Source organism: Antennarius striatus, chromosome 2 (genome assembly GCF_040054535.1).
Source record: "Antennarius striatus isolate MH-2024 chromosome 2, ASM4005453v1, whole genome shotgun sequence".
NCBI lineage: Eukaryota > Metazoa > Chordata > Actinopteri > Lophiiformes > Antennariidae > Antennarius > Antennarius striatus.
Genome location: NC_090777.1, coordinates 1,787,501 through 1,801,578, shown reverse-complemented (window position 1 = coordinate 1,801,578; position 14,078 = coordinate 1,787,501). Strand labels below are relative to the sequence as shown.

At 48.5% G+C, this 14,078-nt stretch overlaps 1 protein-coding gene across 9 annotated transcripts in view; it reads left to right on the top strand.

Moving 5' to 3' along the window:
* Nucleotides 1-9,085: 9,085 nt before the first annotated feature.
* The window catches only part of LOC137611157 (protein phosphatase 1 regulatory subunit 12B-like), a 9,867-nt gene continuing 4,874 nt past the window's right edge, over nt 9,086-14,078 (top strand). For 5 of the 9 annotated variants that reach the window (XR_011038595.1, XM_068339253.1, XM_068339269.1 and 2 more), the window contains exons 1-4: nt 9,087-9,494; nt 12,101-12,117; nt 12,213-12,342; nt 13,929-14,033. Coding sequence is in view for 8 of the 9 variants with exons in the window: in XM_068339253.1 (XP_068195354.1) it covers nt 9,393-9,494; nt 12,101-12,117; nt 12,213-12,342; nt 13,929-14,033 (354 nt within the window). In the remaining variant the exon portion in view is untranslated. Of the gene's footprint in view, nt 9,495-12,100; nt 12,118-12,212; nt 12,343-13,928; nt 14,034-14,078 lie in introns of all 9 variants that reach the window. The other 4 variants (XM_068339235.1, XM_068339227.1, XM_068339263.1 and 1 more) reach the window with 2 other exon arrangements.

Genomic DNA, 14,078 nt, shown 5'->3' with positions numbered 1-14,078 from the left:
CGTCTGTCGTCTAACTGTCGTCTAACTGACGTCTAACTGTTGTCTAACTGACGTCTAATCGAAGTCTAACTGGCATCAAACTGTCGTCTGTCGTCTAACTGACGTCTAACTGTTGTCTAACTGTCGTCTAACTGTCGCCTACCTGTCGTCTGTCGTCTAACTGTCGTCTAACTGTCGTCTAACTGGCGTCTAACTGTTGTCTAACTGTCGTCTAACTGACGTCTAACTGTTGTCTAACTGGCGTCTAACTGACGTCGAACTGTTGTCTAACTGACGTCTAACCGAAGTCTAACTGACATCAACCTGTCGTCTGTCGTCTAACTGACGTCTAACTGACGTCTAACTGTCGTCTAACTGTCGTCTAACTGACGTCTAACTGACGTCTAACTGTTGTCTAACTGTTGTCTAAGTGTCGTCTAACTGACGTCTAACTGTCGTCTGTCGTCTATCTGTCGTCTAACTGTTGTCTAACTGTTGTCTAACTGTCGTCTGTCGTCTAACTGTCGTCTTTCTGTTGTCTAACTGTCGTCTAACTGTCGTCTAACTGTCGTCTAACTGTCGTCTAACTGACGTCTAATTGTCGTCTAACTGACGTCTAACTGACGTCTGTCGTCTAACTGACGTCTAACTGACGTCTAATTGTCGTCTGTCGTCTAACTGACGTCTAACTGTTGTCTAACTGTCGTCTAACTGTCGTCTAACTGACGTCTAACTGACGTCTAACTGACGTCTAACTGACGTCTGTCGTCTAACTGACGTCTAACTGACGTCTAATTGTCGTCTGTCGTCTAACTGACGTCTAACTGTTGTCTAACTGTCGTCTAACTGTCGTCTAACTGACGTCTAACTGACGTCTAACTGTTGTCTAACTGTTGTCTAACTGTCGTCTGTCGTCTAACTGTCGTCTAACTGGCGTCTAACTGTTGTCTAACTGACATCTAACTGTTGTCTAACTGGCGTCTAACTGACGTCTAACTGTTGTCTAACTGACGTCTAATCGAAGTCTAACTGACATCGAACTGTCGTCTGTCGTCTAACTGACGTCTAACTGGCGTCTAACTGTTGTCTAACTGTCGTCTAACTGACATCTAACTGTTGTCTAACTGGCGTCTAACTGACGTCTAACTGTTGTCTAACTGACGTCTAATCGAAGTCTAACTGACATCGAACTGTCGTCTGTCGTCTAACTGACGTCTAACTGTTGTCTAACTGTCGTCTAACTGTCGTCTAACTGTCGTCTGTCGTCTAACTGTCGTCTAACTGACGTCTAACTGTTGTCTAACTGACGTCTAATCGAAGTCTAACTGACATCAAACTGTCGTCTGTCGTCTAACTGACGTCTAACTGTTGTCTAACTGTCGTCTAACTGTCGTCTAACTGACGTCTAATCGAAGTCTAACTGACATCAAACTGTCGTCTGTCGTCTAACTGACATCTAACTGTTGTCTAACTGACGTCTAACTGTTGTCTAACTGACGTCTAATCGAAGTCTAACTGACATCAAACTGTCGTCTGTCGTCTAACTGACGTCTAACTGTTGTCTAACTGTCGTCTAACTGTCATCTAACTGGCGTCTGAGGTCTAACTGACGTCTAACCGAAGTCTAACTGACATCAAACTGTCGTCTGTCGTCTAACTGTCGTCTAACTGTCATCTAACTGACGTCTAACTGTTGTCTAACTGTCGTCTAACTGACGTCTAACTGTCGTCTGTCGTCTATCTGTCGTCTAACTGTTGTCTAACTGTCGTCTAACTGTCGACTAACTGTCGTCTGTCGTCTAACTGTCGTCTTTCTGTTGTCTAACTGTCGTCTAACTGTCTTCTAACTGTCGTCTAACTGTTGTCTAACTGACGTCTAATCGAAGTCTAACTGACATCAAACTGTCGTCTGTCGTCTAACTGACGTCTAACTGTTGTCTAACTGTCGTCTAACTGTCGTCTAACTGGCGTCTGAGGTCTAACTGACGTCTAACCGAAGTCTAACTGACATCAAACTGTCGTCTGTCGTCTAACTGTCGTCTAACTGTCATCTAACTGACGTCTAACTGTTGTCTAACTGTCGTCTAACTGACCTCTAACTGTCGTCTGTCGTCTATCTGTCGTCTAACTGTTGTCTAACTGTCGTCTAACTGTCGACTAACTGTCGTCTGTCGTCTAACTGTCGTCTTTCTGTCGTCTAACTGTCGTCTAACTGTCGTCTAACTGTCGTCTAACTGTTGTCTAACTGACGTCTAATCGAAGTCTAACTGACATCAAACTGTCGTCTGTCGTCTAACTGACGTCTAACTGTTGTCTAACTGTCGTCTAACTGTCGTCTAACTGGCGTCTGAGGTCTAACTGACGTCTAACCGAAGTCTAACTGACATCAAACTGTCGTCTGTCGTCTAACTGTCGTCTAACTGTCATCTAACTGACGTCTAACTGTTGTCTAACTGTCGTCTAACTGACCTCTAACTGTCGTCTGTCGTCTATCTGTCGTCTAACTGTTGTCTAACTGTCGTCTAACTGTCGACTAACTGTCGTCTGTCGTCTAACTGTCGTCTTTCTGTCGTCTAACTGTCGTCTAACTGTCGTCTAACTGTCGTCTAACTGACGTCTAACTGACGTCTAATTGTCGTCTGTCGTCTAACTGTCGTCTAACTGTATTCTAACTGACGTCTAACTGTCGTCTGTCGTCTATCTGTCGTCTAACTGTTGTCTAACTGACGTCTAATCGAAGTCTAACTGACATCAAACTGTCGTCTGTCGTCTAACTGACGTCTAACTGTTGTCTAACTGTTGTCTAACTGTCGCCTAACTGACGTCTAACTGTCGTCTGTCGTCTATCTGTCGTCTAACTGTTGTCTAACTGTCGACTAACTGTCGTCTGTCGTCTAACTGTCGTCTTTCTGTTGTCTAACTGTCGTCTAACTGTCGTCTAACTGTCGTCTAACTGACGTCTAATTGTCGTCTGTCGTCTAACTGTCGTCTAACTGTATTCTAACTGACGTCTAACTGTCGTCTGTCGTCTATCTGTCGTCTAACTGTTGTCTAACTGGCGTCTAACTGACGTCTAACTGTCAACTAACTGTCGTCTAACTGTAGTCTGTCGTCTAACTGACGTCTAACTGTCGTCTGTCGTCTATCTGTCGTCTAACTGTTGTCTAACTGTCGTCTAACTGACGTCTAACTGTCGTCTGTCGTCTAACTATCGTCTATCTGTCGTCTAACTGTCGTCTAATTGTCGTCTGTCGTCTAACTGTCGTCTAACTGTTTTCTAACTGACGTCTAACTGTCGTCTGTCGTCTAACTGTTGTCTAAATGGCGTCTAACTGAGGTCTAACTGACGTCTAACCGACGTCTAACTGACATCAAACTGTCGTCTGTCATCTAACTGTCGTCTAACTGACATTTAACTGACATCTAGCTGTCGTCTAACTATCGTTTAACTAACCTCTAACTGACGTCTAACTGTCGTCTGTCTTCTAACTGTCGTCTAACTGACATTTAACTGACATCTAGACGTCTAATCGAAGTCTAACTGACATCGAACTGTCGTCTGTCGTCTAACTATCGTTTAACTGACCTCTAACTGTCGTCTAACTGTCGTCTAACTGTCGTCTGTCGTCTAACTGTCGTCTAACTGACGTCTAACTGTTGTCTAACTGACGTCTAATCGAAGTCTAACTGACATCAAACTGTCGTCTGTCGTCTAACTGACGTCTAACTGTTCTCTAACTGTCGTCTAACTGACGTCTAACTGACGTCTAACTGACATCAAACTGTCGTCTGTCGTCTAACTGTCGTCTGTCGTCTAACTAACGTCTAACTGTCGTCTGTCGTCTAACTGTCGTCTGTCGTCTAACAGTCGTCTAACTGTCGTCTAACTGTCGTCTAACTGACGTCTAACTGTCGTCTAATTGTCGTCTAACTGACATTTAACTGACATCTAACTGTCATCTAACTGTCGTCTAACTGACGTCTAACTGTCGTCTGTCGTCTATCTGTCGTCTAATTGTCGTCTGTCGTCTAACTGTCGTCTAACTGACGTCTAACTGTCGTCTAACTGTCGTCTGTCGTCTATCTGTCGTCTAACTGTCGTCTAACTGACGTCTAACTGTCGTCTAACTGACGTCTAACTGACATCTAACAGTCTGTGGTGATGCAGAAGGAGAAGGTGTTTTGTCTTGACTGGCACACCCAGTGACAGATCAATACCAGGTTGTTTTTTGTTGCTGTTGTTGTTTTTGTTGCTGTTGTTGTTTTTGTTGCTGTTGCTATCGTTGTTGTTGTTGTTCTCTTTTTAATCTTTATATGTTACCGCTGGGGGGTGTCATCAGGAGGCGTGGCATTAATTTCCACGTGATGCTGATGACACACAGCTTTACGTCGCTGTGTCCCCTGACGACACTGGGCCAATAGATGCCCTTTTAAAATGCCTTTTAGATGTTAAGTTATGGATGGGGGGTAACTTCTTACAGCTCAACCAGGACAAAACAGAAGTACTTGTCACCGGTCCTGAAGCACCACGAGAAAAACTTCATTTAAAACTCAAAGCCCTGGTTTTTAAGACACCTGAGCAGGTAACAAACCTTGGTGTTATTCTAGATTCTAATTTTAATTTTAATGCTCATGTCAAAAGTATGGTTAAGAGTGGATTTTATCATCTAAAGAAAATTGCCAGGGTAAGACCATTTCTATCTCCAACCAACACAGAGACACTAATTCATGCTTTTATTACTTGTAGAATTGATGCAACGCTCTTCTTTCTGGTCCAAAAACCACTTCTCCATGACAACATCTCCTAAACTCAGCTGCAGGAGTTCTGACGAGGACCAGAAAGAGAGCTCACATTACACCGATGTTTCTGCACTGGTTACCAGTACGCTTCAGAATCATTTTAAGATCCTTTTAATGGGTTTAAAGCTCTTAATGGTGTTGGTCCTAATTATTGATCTGATTTCCTTTTAGCATGTACACCCTCTAGATCTCTGCCCTTTTAATTACACCCAAAGTTTGAACCAACACATATGGGGAGGCCTCCTTTTACCCCAACGGCCCACGGCTGTGGAACAGCTCACCTGAGGACCTGAGGACAACAGTCTGTGGACATTTTTAAAATCAAACTCAAGACCCACCTTTTAACTTGTCTTTTAATTGAAAATGTATTTATGTTTTTACTTATTTATTTACTTTTTCTTTAAAGTAATACTTTTAACCTTTTAGTCTACCTTGTGTGTGTGTGTTGGGGTTGGGGGGGGGGTTTCCTCTGTAAACTGTTTTTATATTGTTTTTATGTAAAGCACTTTGGGCTACACACTCTGTATGAAAAGTGTATGAAAAGTGCTTTATAAATAAAGTTTGATAGATTGATTGTTGTTGTTGTCTTTTGACCTGTTTCTCTCGCGAATGGACAGGGGGGGAACGTGGACCTGAGGTTGGGGCCCATGGTGGAGGGCCCCGCCCCGCTCTGTTCCTATTGGTCTCCAGCAGGACGCTGTGACCTGTCGGAATACGGCCCCGCCTTCAGAGGTCAGAGAAGTCTCAGAGATTATGTACTGTGTGTGTGTGGTTTTGTGTGTGTGTTTGTGTGTGTGTGTGTGTGTGTGTGTGTGTGTGTGTGTGTGTGTGTGTGTGTGTGTGTGTGTGTGTGTGTGTGTGTGTGTGTGTGTGTGTGTGTGTGTGTGTGTGTGTGTGTTGGGGCAGTGTTATGTTCAGAGACTGATCGCTGGTGTAAATGATTTTATGTCATGAGTTTTTTAAGATTCTTCATCAGATTAAAAAACAATTTTCCTCCAAAAGGGCAAAATCACGTGTTTCAGTGACGCACCTGAACGCACCACGAGGGTCCTGTTGTGTTTGTGTTGTTTATGTTGTTTATTTGTGTTGCTTGTGTTGTTTGTTTGTGTTGTTTGTGTTGTTTGTTTGTGTTGTTTGTTTTTTGTGTTATTTGTTTTGTGTTGTTTATTTGTGTTGTTCTGTTTGTATTTGTATTTATTTATTACCCCTGTGGGGTGTGGTCAGATTATTACCCCTGTGGGGTGTGGTCAGATTATTACCCCTGTGAGGTGTGGTCAGTTTATTACCCCTGTGGGGTGTGGTCAGTTTATTACCCCTGTGGGGTGTGGTCAGTTTGTTACCCCTGTGGGGTGTGTCTACTGTCATGGACATTTACAATCAGGTCCTTTTGACAGAATGTCTCAGCAGGTGACCCAGGTGATGTGTCTCATGCTAATGACCCTCATTAGTATACAAAGACTTGGTGAAAGTCACATTTCAACGACCCCCCCTCTGGCACCTCCTGGCACCCCCATCAACCATCGTTGAGGAGCCAGACGGGTTTCAACTATGGTCATCAGCTGGGACCAGACCAGACCCCTTCAGAACTGAAGAAGCCTCTTGGATGAGAACCTTCGACTCAACAGCTTTGGAGAACATGCCCTGAGACCTGAGAGCCCACACAGACACCACTAGATGGCGCCAGACCACCTCTAGTCGCTCTCTATCGGTTTAAGCGACACCAACAGCTGATCTGAAGACTAAATAGATTCTGATCCCTGGGGAGATGTTCCTACAGCTGACTGTGTGGTTACCATGGAGACCCTGGACGTTCTGCTGCTTTCGTTCCACACTGAGTCTGAACACGTCGCCCCGTCAGCAGTGACCAGCATCAGGGCCCCCGGCCCCGTCTGGAGCCCCCACCGGCCGGTCAGCCTGTCAGTGAGCTGGAGGTGTGAAATGTGTGTTCTGTCCTGTTCTAGTGCTGGAGCTGCCCCCCGTCCCACAGACAGAACCAGGACCTACTGCCCCCCCCCTGAGTGGCGCTGCTTCTCCGTCCAGCATTCCAGACCATATTGGGCAAAACTCAGACGCTGCTTCGACTCGAATGCAGGGAAACGGGCTTTCTGCTCTGGTTCGCCCCCGGACCTCCCCCTGCACATAAACAAGCCCCAATCAGGAATTCCATCTCTGGGGGGGGGGGGGGGGGGGGTTGGATTGTTGTGAGAAGATAAAAATATCCTCAGAGCTGAAGATGAGGTCCTGGATCAGAGAGGATCTGTGGAAACAGCTTCCTGTGAGCGACTCCAAGTCGGGGGGTCCACTGGTGGGGTCCCGAGGGTCTGGGGGGGCGAGCAGAGTCTCTCCTCATGACCAGGGGTCTATATCTGTCTGTGATAATCACCCCACAGCGAGGGGCCGTCACCGGCATGACAGCCTGACCTCTACATGACCCCGCCCTCGTCCCAGCACATTTTCCAACGTAGTGATCAGGACCCCCCCTCTGGAACAGGACCCCCCTCTGGAACAGGACCCCCCTCTGGAACAGGACCCCCCTCTGGAACAGGACCCCCCTCTGGAACAGGACCCCCCTCTGGTACAGGACCCCCCTCTGGTACAGGACCCCCCCTCTGGAACAGGACCCCCCTCTGGAACAAGACCCCCCTCTGGAACAGGACCCCCCTCTGGAACAGGACCCCCCTTTGGTACAGGACCCCCCTCTGGAACAGGACCCCCCTCTGGAACAGGACCCCCCTCTGGAACAGGACCCCCCTCTGGTACAGGACCCCCCTCTGGAACAGGACCCCCCTCTGGAACAGGGGCAGCTCTGAGATTCTAGAACATTCTGTCCACGTTAATCCAGGATCAGAGACAAACCAGAGACTAAGGTGGAGTCCCTTCAGACCTGCATCAGCTGGTTCTCTACAGGTTCCCTACAGGTTCCCTACAGGTTCCCTACAGGTTCCCCACAGGTTCCCTACAGGTTCCCAACAGGTTCTCTACAGGTTCTCTACAGGTTCCCCACAGGTTCCCCACAGGTTCCCCACGGGTTCTCTACAGGTTCCCCCCAGGTTCTCTACAGGTTCCCCACAGGTTCTCTACAGGTTCCCCACATGTTCCCCACAGGTTCCCTACAGGTTCTTTACAGGTTCCCCACAGGTTCCCCACAGGTTCCCTACAGGTTCTCTACAGGTTCCCCACAGGTTCCCCACAGGTTCCCTACAGGTTCCCTACAGGTTCTTTACAGGTTCTCTACAGGTTCCCTACAGGTTCCCCACAGGTTCCCTACAGGTTCCCCACAGGTTCTCTAAAGGTTCCCTACAGGTTCCCCACAGGTTCTCTAAAGGTTCCCTATAGGTTCCCCACAGGTTCCCCACAGGTTCTCTAAAGGTTCCCTATAGGTTCCCCACAGGTTCCCCACAGGTTCTCTAAAGGTTCCCCACAGGTTCCCTACAGGTTCCCTACAGGTTCTTTACAGGTTCTCTACAGGTTCCCTACAGGTTCCCCACAGGTTCCCTACAGGTTCCCCACAGGTTCTCTAAAGGTTCCCTACAGGTTCCCCACAGGTTCCCCACATGTTCTCTAAAGGTTCCCTATAGGTTCCCCACAGGTTCCCCACAGGTTCCCCACAGGTTCTCTAAAGGTTCCCTATAGGTTCTCCACAGGTTCCCCACAGGTTCTCTAAAGGTTCCCTACAGGTTCCCTACAGGTTCCCTACAGGTTCCCCACAGGTTCTCTAAAGGTTCCCTATAGGTTCCCTATAGGTTCCCCACAGGTTCCCCACAGGTTCCCCACAGGTTCTCTAAAGGTTCCCTATAGGTTCTCCACAGGTTCCCCACAGGTTCTCTAAAGGTTCCCTACAGGTTCCCTACAGGTTCCCTACAGGTTCCCCACAGGTTCTCTAAAGGTTCCCTACAGGTTCCCTACAGGTTCCCCACAGGTGCGTGCAGGAATGAATTTAGTCCATGAAACAGCTTCCAGAGAACCGCTTTGCTGAAACTCCGTGAGGCGACAGACGAGCCAATCAGAACGCAGCACTGAAGGAGGAGGTCCAAAGCAGGAGGACCGCTGCTCCCCATCACCTGCTGGAGGAGTCCCTGAACGCCTCACGGCAGCGGGGGCGACCCTCCAGGACTGTGTCTAGATGCCCCCCCACACACACACACACAGCGGCCCCGCCTTGTTCCTGCTCACATCAGAGGACAGTTTTAGCCCCCGTCGCTGGAGAAGAGCCTCTGGAGAGCAAAGGGAGGGGGGTGGACAGAGGGAGGGGGGTGGACAGAGGGAGGGGGGTGGACAGAGGGAGGGGGGTGGACAGAGGGAGGGGGAATCAGCGCTGCAGTCAAACGTTCTAGATCTCCTGTTCCAGTGAGGACTGGTCCGGTTCCTCGTGTCTCAGTGGATCCAGATCCTGGATCTGTTTAGGGGAGTGACCTCTGAAGACAGGAACCCCCCCCGGAGACCCCCCAGAGGTCCCCCAGAGGCCCCCCGGCTGGTGGCTGAAGCTGGATTTCCTCAAACTCTTCACACCTGTTGGTCCCTGAGGGATCGGGGATCTGCGCCGCTGTCTGAGGGAACCTGTGCCTCTGCTCTGCCGTCGAGGCCCGGGGGGGTTCCATCACACCAGGGGGGACATGTCCTCCTACTACCCCCGCACCAAGGACCTGACCCGCACCAGGAAGTCAGTGACCGACTCCCCGCCGTCCTCCCCCTCCCCCACCGACAAAAACTACAGAGTAAGAAGATCCACTTCTAATGTCTGGGGTCCGGGGGTCTGGGGGCTGAGGGTCTGAGGGTCTGGGCTCCGGGGGTCTGGGGGTCTGGGGTCCGGGGGTCTGGGGGTCTGGGGTCCGGGGGTCTGGGGTCCGGGGGTCTGGGGTCCGGGGGTCTGGGGGTCTGGGGGTCCGGGGGTCTGGGGGTCTGGGGTCCGGGGGTCTGCGGTCCGGGGGTCCGGGGGTCTGGGGTCCGGGGGTCTGGGGGTCTGGGGGTCCGAGGTACTGGGGGTCTGGGGGTCTTGTTGGTAAATTGTCAAATGAAAGACTTGAATCAGAAACAATCAGATCAATAATCAGTGATTTTTGATTATTTGATGGTTCCTTCTGTAATTTTCTTTTCTTGTCTAAGTGTCTCATTCTCCAGGGTGGGGGGGCAGTTTGGGGGGGGCGGGTGTCAGAGCTGTGAACGACCACGTCTGCCGGTAGCCGGTACCGGCAGATGCTGCTGTGTTTATGTTGGCCCCTAAAGCAACGTGTTCCGTATCCATGGTGACGGTCACAGACCTGAGTGGGTTGGGGGTTTCTTTGGGGGGTGAAGCTGCTCCTTTAGCTCCTTTAGCTCCTTTAGCTCTATTAGCTCCTTTAGCTCCTTTAGCTCTTTTAGCTCCTGTGTGTGTGAAACTCTGCTGATGATGGTTCCTGTCAGTCATTGGCTGTAAAAAGCTCAGCCCCGCCCAGCCCCGCCCCTCCCATCCTGGACCCTCAGACTGGTTCCAAACCAGTCGGCTGGGAGGCTGTTCCCACCAGCCTGCTCCTCCTCCTCCTCCTGTGTTTCCATATAAGGTCGTCGGTGTGATCCAGCTGTTACCGTGTGAGGATGCTGATCCTACATGTGAGTCCTGTGTGTTACTGGAGGGAGGTGACCCCCCCTCGAAGGTTTTACATGAATTCAATTTGATCATCTCTGATCTGCTGACCCTTCAGTGTGAAACCGGTTTACAGACGTCTGAGTGACGTCACCACCCAGAGAGGGAAGGTGTGGGTGAGGCCCCGGATGAACAGGGCTCATCTGGGGCCGGTTCCAGGGCTCATCTGGGGCCAGTTCCAGGGCTCATCTGGGGCCTGTTCCAGGGCTCATCTGGGGCCGGTTCCAGGGCTCATCTGGGGCCTGTTCCAGGGCCTGTTCCAGGGCCTGTTCCAGGGCCGGTTCCAGGGCTGGTTCCAGGACCGGTTCCAGGGACAGTTCCAGGGCCTGTTCTAGGCCCTGTTCTAGGTCCTGTTCCAGGTCCTGTTCTTGGCCCTGATCTTGGTCCTGTTCTTGGCCCTGATCTTGGTCCTGTTCTTGGCCCTGATCTTGGTCCTGTTCTTGGCCCTGATCTTGGTCCTGTTCTTTGCTCTATTCTTGACTCTGTACTTGGCCCTGTTTTAGACCCTGTTCTTGACTTTGTTCTAGACCCTCTTCTAGATCCTGTTCTTGACCCTGATCTTGGCTCTGTTCTAGACCCTGTTCCTGACTGGCTAGACCCTGATCTTGGCTCTGTTCTAGACCCTGTTCTTGGTCCTGTTTTAGACCCTGTTCTAGACCCTGTTCTTGGTCCTTTTTTATACCCTGTTTTAGACCCTGTTCCTGACTGTCTAGACCCTGATCTTGGCCCTGTTCCACGTGAGGTCCGTGAGGTGGACCCACATGACCACATAAGGACCGGCAGCAGCGGCTCCGTTATGCAAACGCTTGAGGAGCTCGCCGCTGCATCACGTGGGGGGGGGGGCTGCTGTAGATACCTGAGCTTCACACTCTGATCACCAACACACGGTTCAACACAAGGGTTCATGGGTAATGTGGTTCAATCTACTCACTGGGAGAGACAGCAGCTGTTAGTCTGTAGGATTATGATGGACATTCTGTCAGACGCCTCAGATTATCAGATTATTACCTAAAAAAAAGTGGATCCGTCTGAGTTCAGCCCCCCCCATTCCTACCATGACGGTAAACCACGGCGGTTATCATCCTGTCATGTTCTGTATTTACTGGCTGAGGGCGGTGGGTTCTGTTAGTTCAGTTTCAGTGCTGGAACGGGTCGGAAAGACCTGAACCAGGGTGTTGGTGGACACACCTGGACCTGGGTGTCGGTGGACAGACCTGAACCTGGGTGTTGGTGGACAGACCTGAACCTGGGTGTTGGTGGACAGACCTGAACCTGGGTGTTGGTGGACAGACCTGGACCTGGGTGTTGGTGGACAGACCTGAACCTGGGTGTTGGTGGACAGACCTGAACCTGGGTGTTGGTGGACAGACCTGAACCTGGGTGTTGGTGGACAGACCTGAACCTGGGTGTTGGTGGACAGACCTGGACCTGGGTGTTGGTGGACAGACCTGAACTTGGGTGTTGGTGGACAGACCTGAACCTGGGTGTTGGTGGACAGACCTGAACCTGGGTGTTGGTGGACAGACCTGAACCTGGGTGTTGGTGGACAGACCTGGACCTGGGTGTTGGTGGACAGACCTGAACCTGGGTGTTGGTGGACAGACCTGAACCTGGGTGTTGGTGGACAGACCTGAACCTGGGTGTTGGTGGACAGACGGTGATCATAAGATTACCAACGTCTCCTTTGTGTTTGTTTTCCAGCATGAACGACTGTCCAGGTAAGGATCCCCCTGAACCCCCTGAACACCCTGAACACCCTGAACACCCTGAACCGTAGAGAAGCTTCAGCTTCATCAGACGCGTCGTGTTTCAGATACGACTCCAGTGGGGAGAGCGCCACCGACAGGCCGCTGGGACGCACCAGCTCCTACACCCGCAGGGACGCCCGGCTGGCCGCCCTGAGCCGCCCCGAGGGCGACGGGTCCGCCAGGGACTACAAGAAGGTCTGACCGTCTGTCTGTCTGTCTGTCTGTCTGTCTGTCTGTCTGTCTGTCTGTCTGTCTGTCTGTCTGTCTGACCGTCTGTCTATCATCCATCAGGTGAGCTGATCATTCTGATTAATAATCAATAGGAACAGTACTGATTGTGACCACCCAGTGAGTTCACAGCTGTCATGTGACGTGCTGTCGGCCAATGGGAGCCTTGAAGCCTTGAAGCCTCCAGGCGTCACCAGGGCAACGCAGTGGATGAACGACCTTGAGAGTTTGTCCTCTGCTCAGTTTAGTAATGGAATGGGCCCGCGGGGAGCGGCGCAGGTGCGGGTAGAGGTCAGCATGAGTCTTTAAATCAGGGGGGCCACGGATGGGGGTTGAACCACGAGACTGGAGCCCCCCCCAACAGGTTTAATCTGTTGGTTCTGTGTGCCTATAATTAGATCCACGGTCCTCCTATGTGGACGCACGGCATCTGATAGCAGTGGTTGAGCCGTCATCCCCCCAGGGGGTGTGGGGGGGCATCAAACGTCGTGTCCAAAATGTCTAATGGGTTCAGCTTTTCCTTGTAGTCAAATTTGTTTATCAAAAAATGAAATAATCTGTGGTTTAAAACCTTTAAAATGAAACCATCTCTGGTTTAATATCTTTAAAATGACCTAACCTCTGGTTTAAAACCTTGAAATGTAATAATCTCTGGTTTAAAATTTTTTAAAATGAAATAATCTCTGGTTTAAAACCTTTAAAATGAAATGATCTCTGGATTAATACCTTTCAAATAAAATAATCTCTGGTTTAAATCCCTTAAAAAATGAAACCATCTCTGGTTTAATACCTTTAAAATGACATAACCTCTGGTTTAAAACCTTGAAATGAAATAATCTCTGGTTTAAAACTTTTAAAATGAAATAATCTCTGGTTTAAAACCTTTAAAATGAAATAATCTCTGGTTTAAAACTTTTAAAATGAAATAATCTCTGGTTTAAAACCTTGAAATGAAATGATCTCTGATTTAAAACCTTTGAAATGAAATAATCTCTGGTTTAAATCCTTTCAAATAAAATATTCTCTGGTTTTAAACCTTTAAAATGAAATAATCTCTGGTTTAAAACTTTTAAAATGAAATAATCTCTGGTTTAAAACCTTGAAATGAAATGATCTCTGATTTAAAACCTTTGAAATGAAATAATCTCTGATTTAAATCCTTTCAAATAAAATATTCTCTGGTTTTAAACCTTTAAAATGAAATGTTATCTGATTTAAAACCTTTGAAATGAAATAATATTTGATTTAAAACCTTTACAATGAAATAATCTCTGGTTTAAAACTTTTAAAATGAAATAATCTCTGGTTTAAAACCTTGAAATGAAATGATCTCTGATTTAAAACCTTTGAAATGAAATAATCTCTGGTTTAAATCCTTGAAATGAAATGATCTCTGATTTAAAACCTTTGAAATGAAATAATCTCTGGTTTAAATCCTTTCAAATAAAATATTCTCTGGTTTTAAACCTTTAAAATGAAATGTTCTCTGGTTTAAAACCTTTAAAATGAAATAATCTCTGGTTTAAAACCTTTCCTCATCTTCATTCATGCAGATGTACTCAGAGGCTTTGCATGAAAACGAGAAACTGAAGTCCAGATTACAGGACAGTAAACAGGAACTGGCCCGGATTAGATCCCAGCTGGAGAAAGTCACTCAGGTACAGAACATATGTCAGCCACGCCTCCTTCATGAAACCACATCC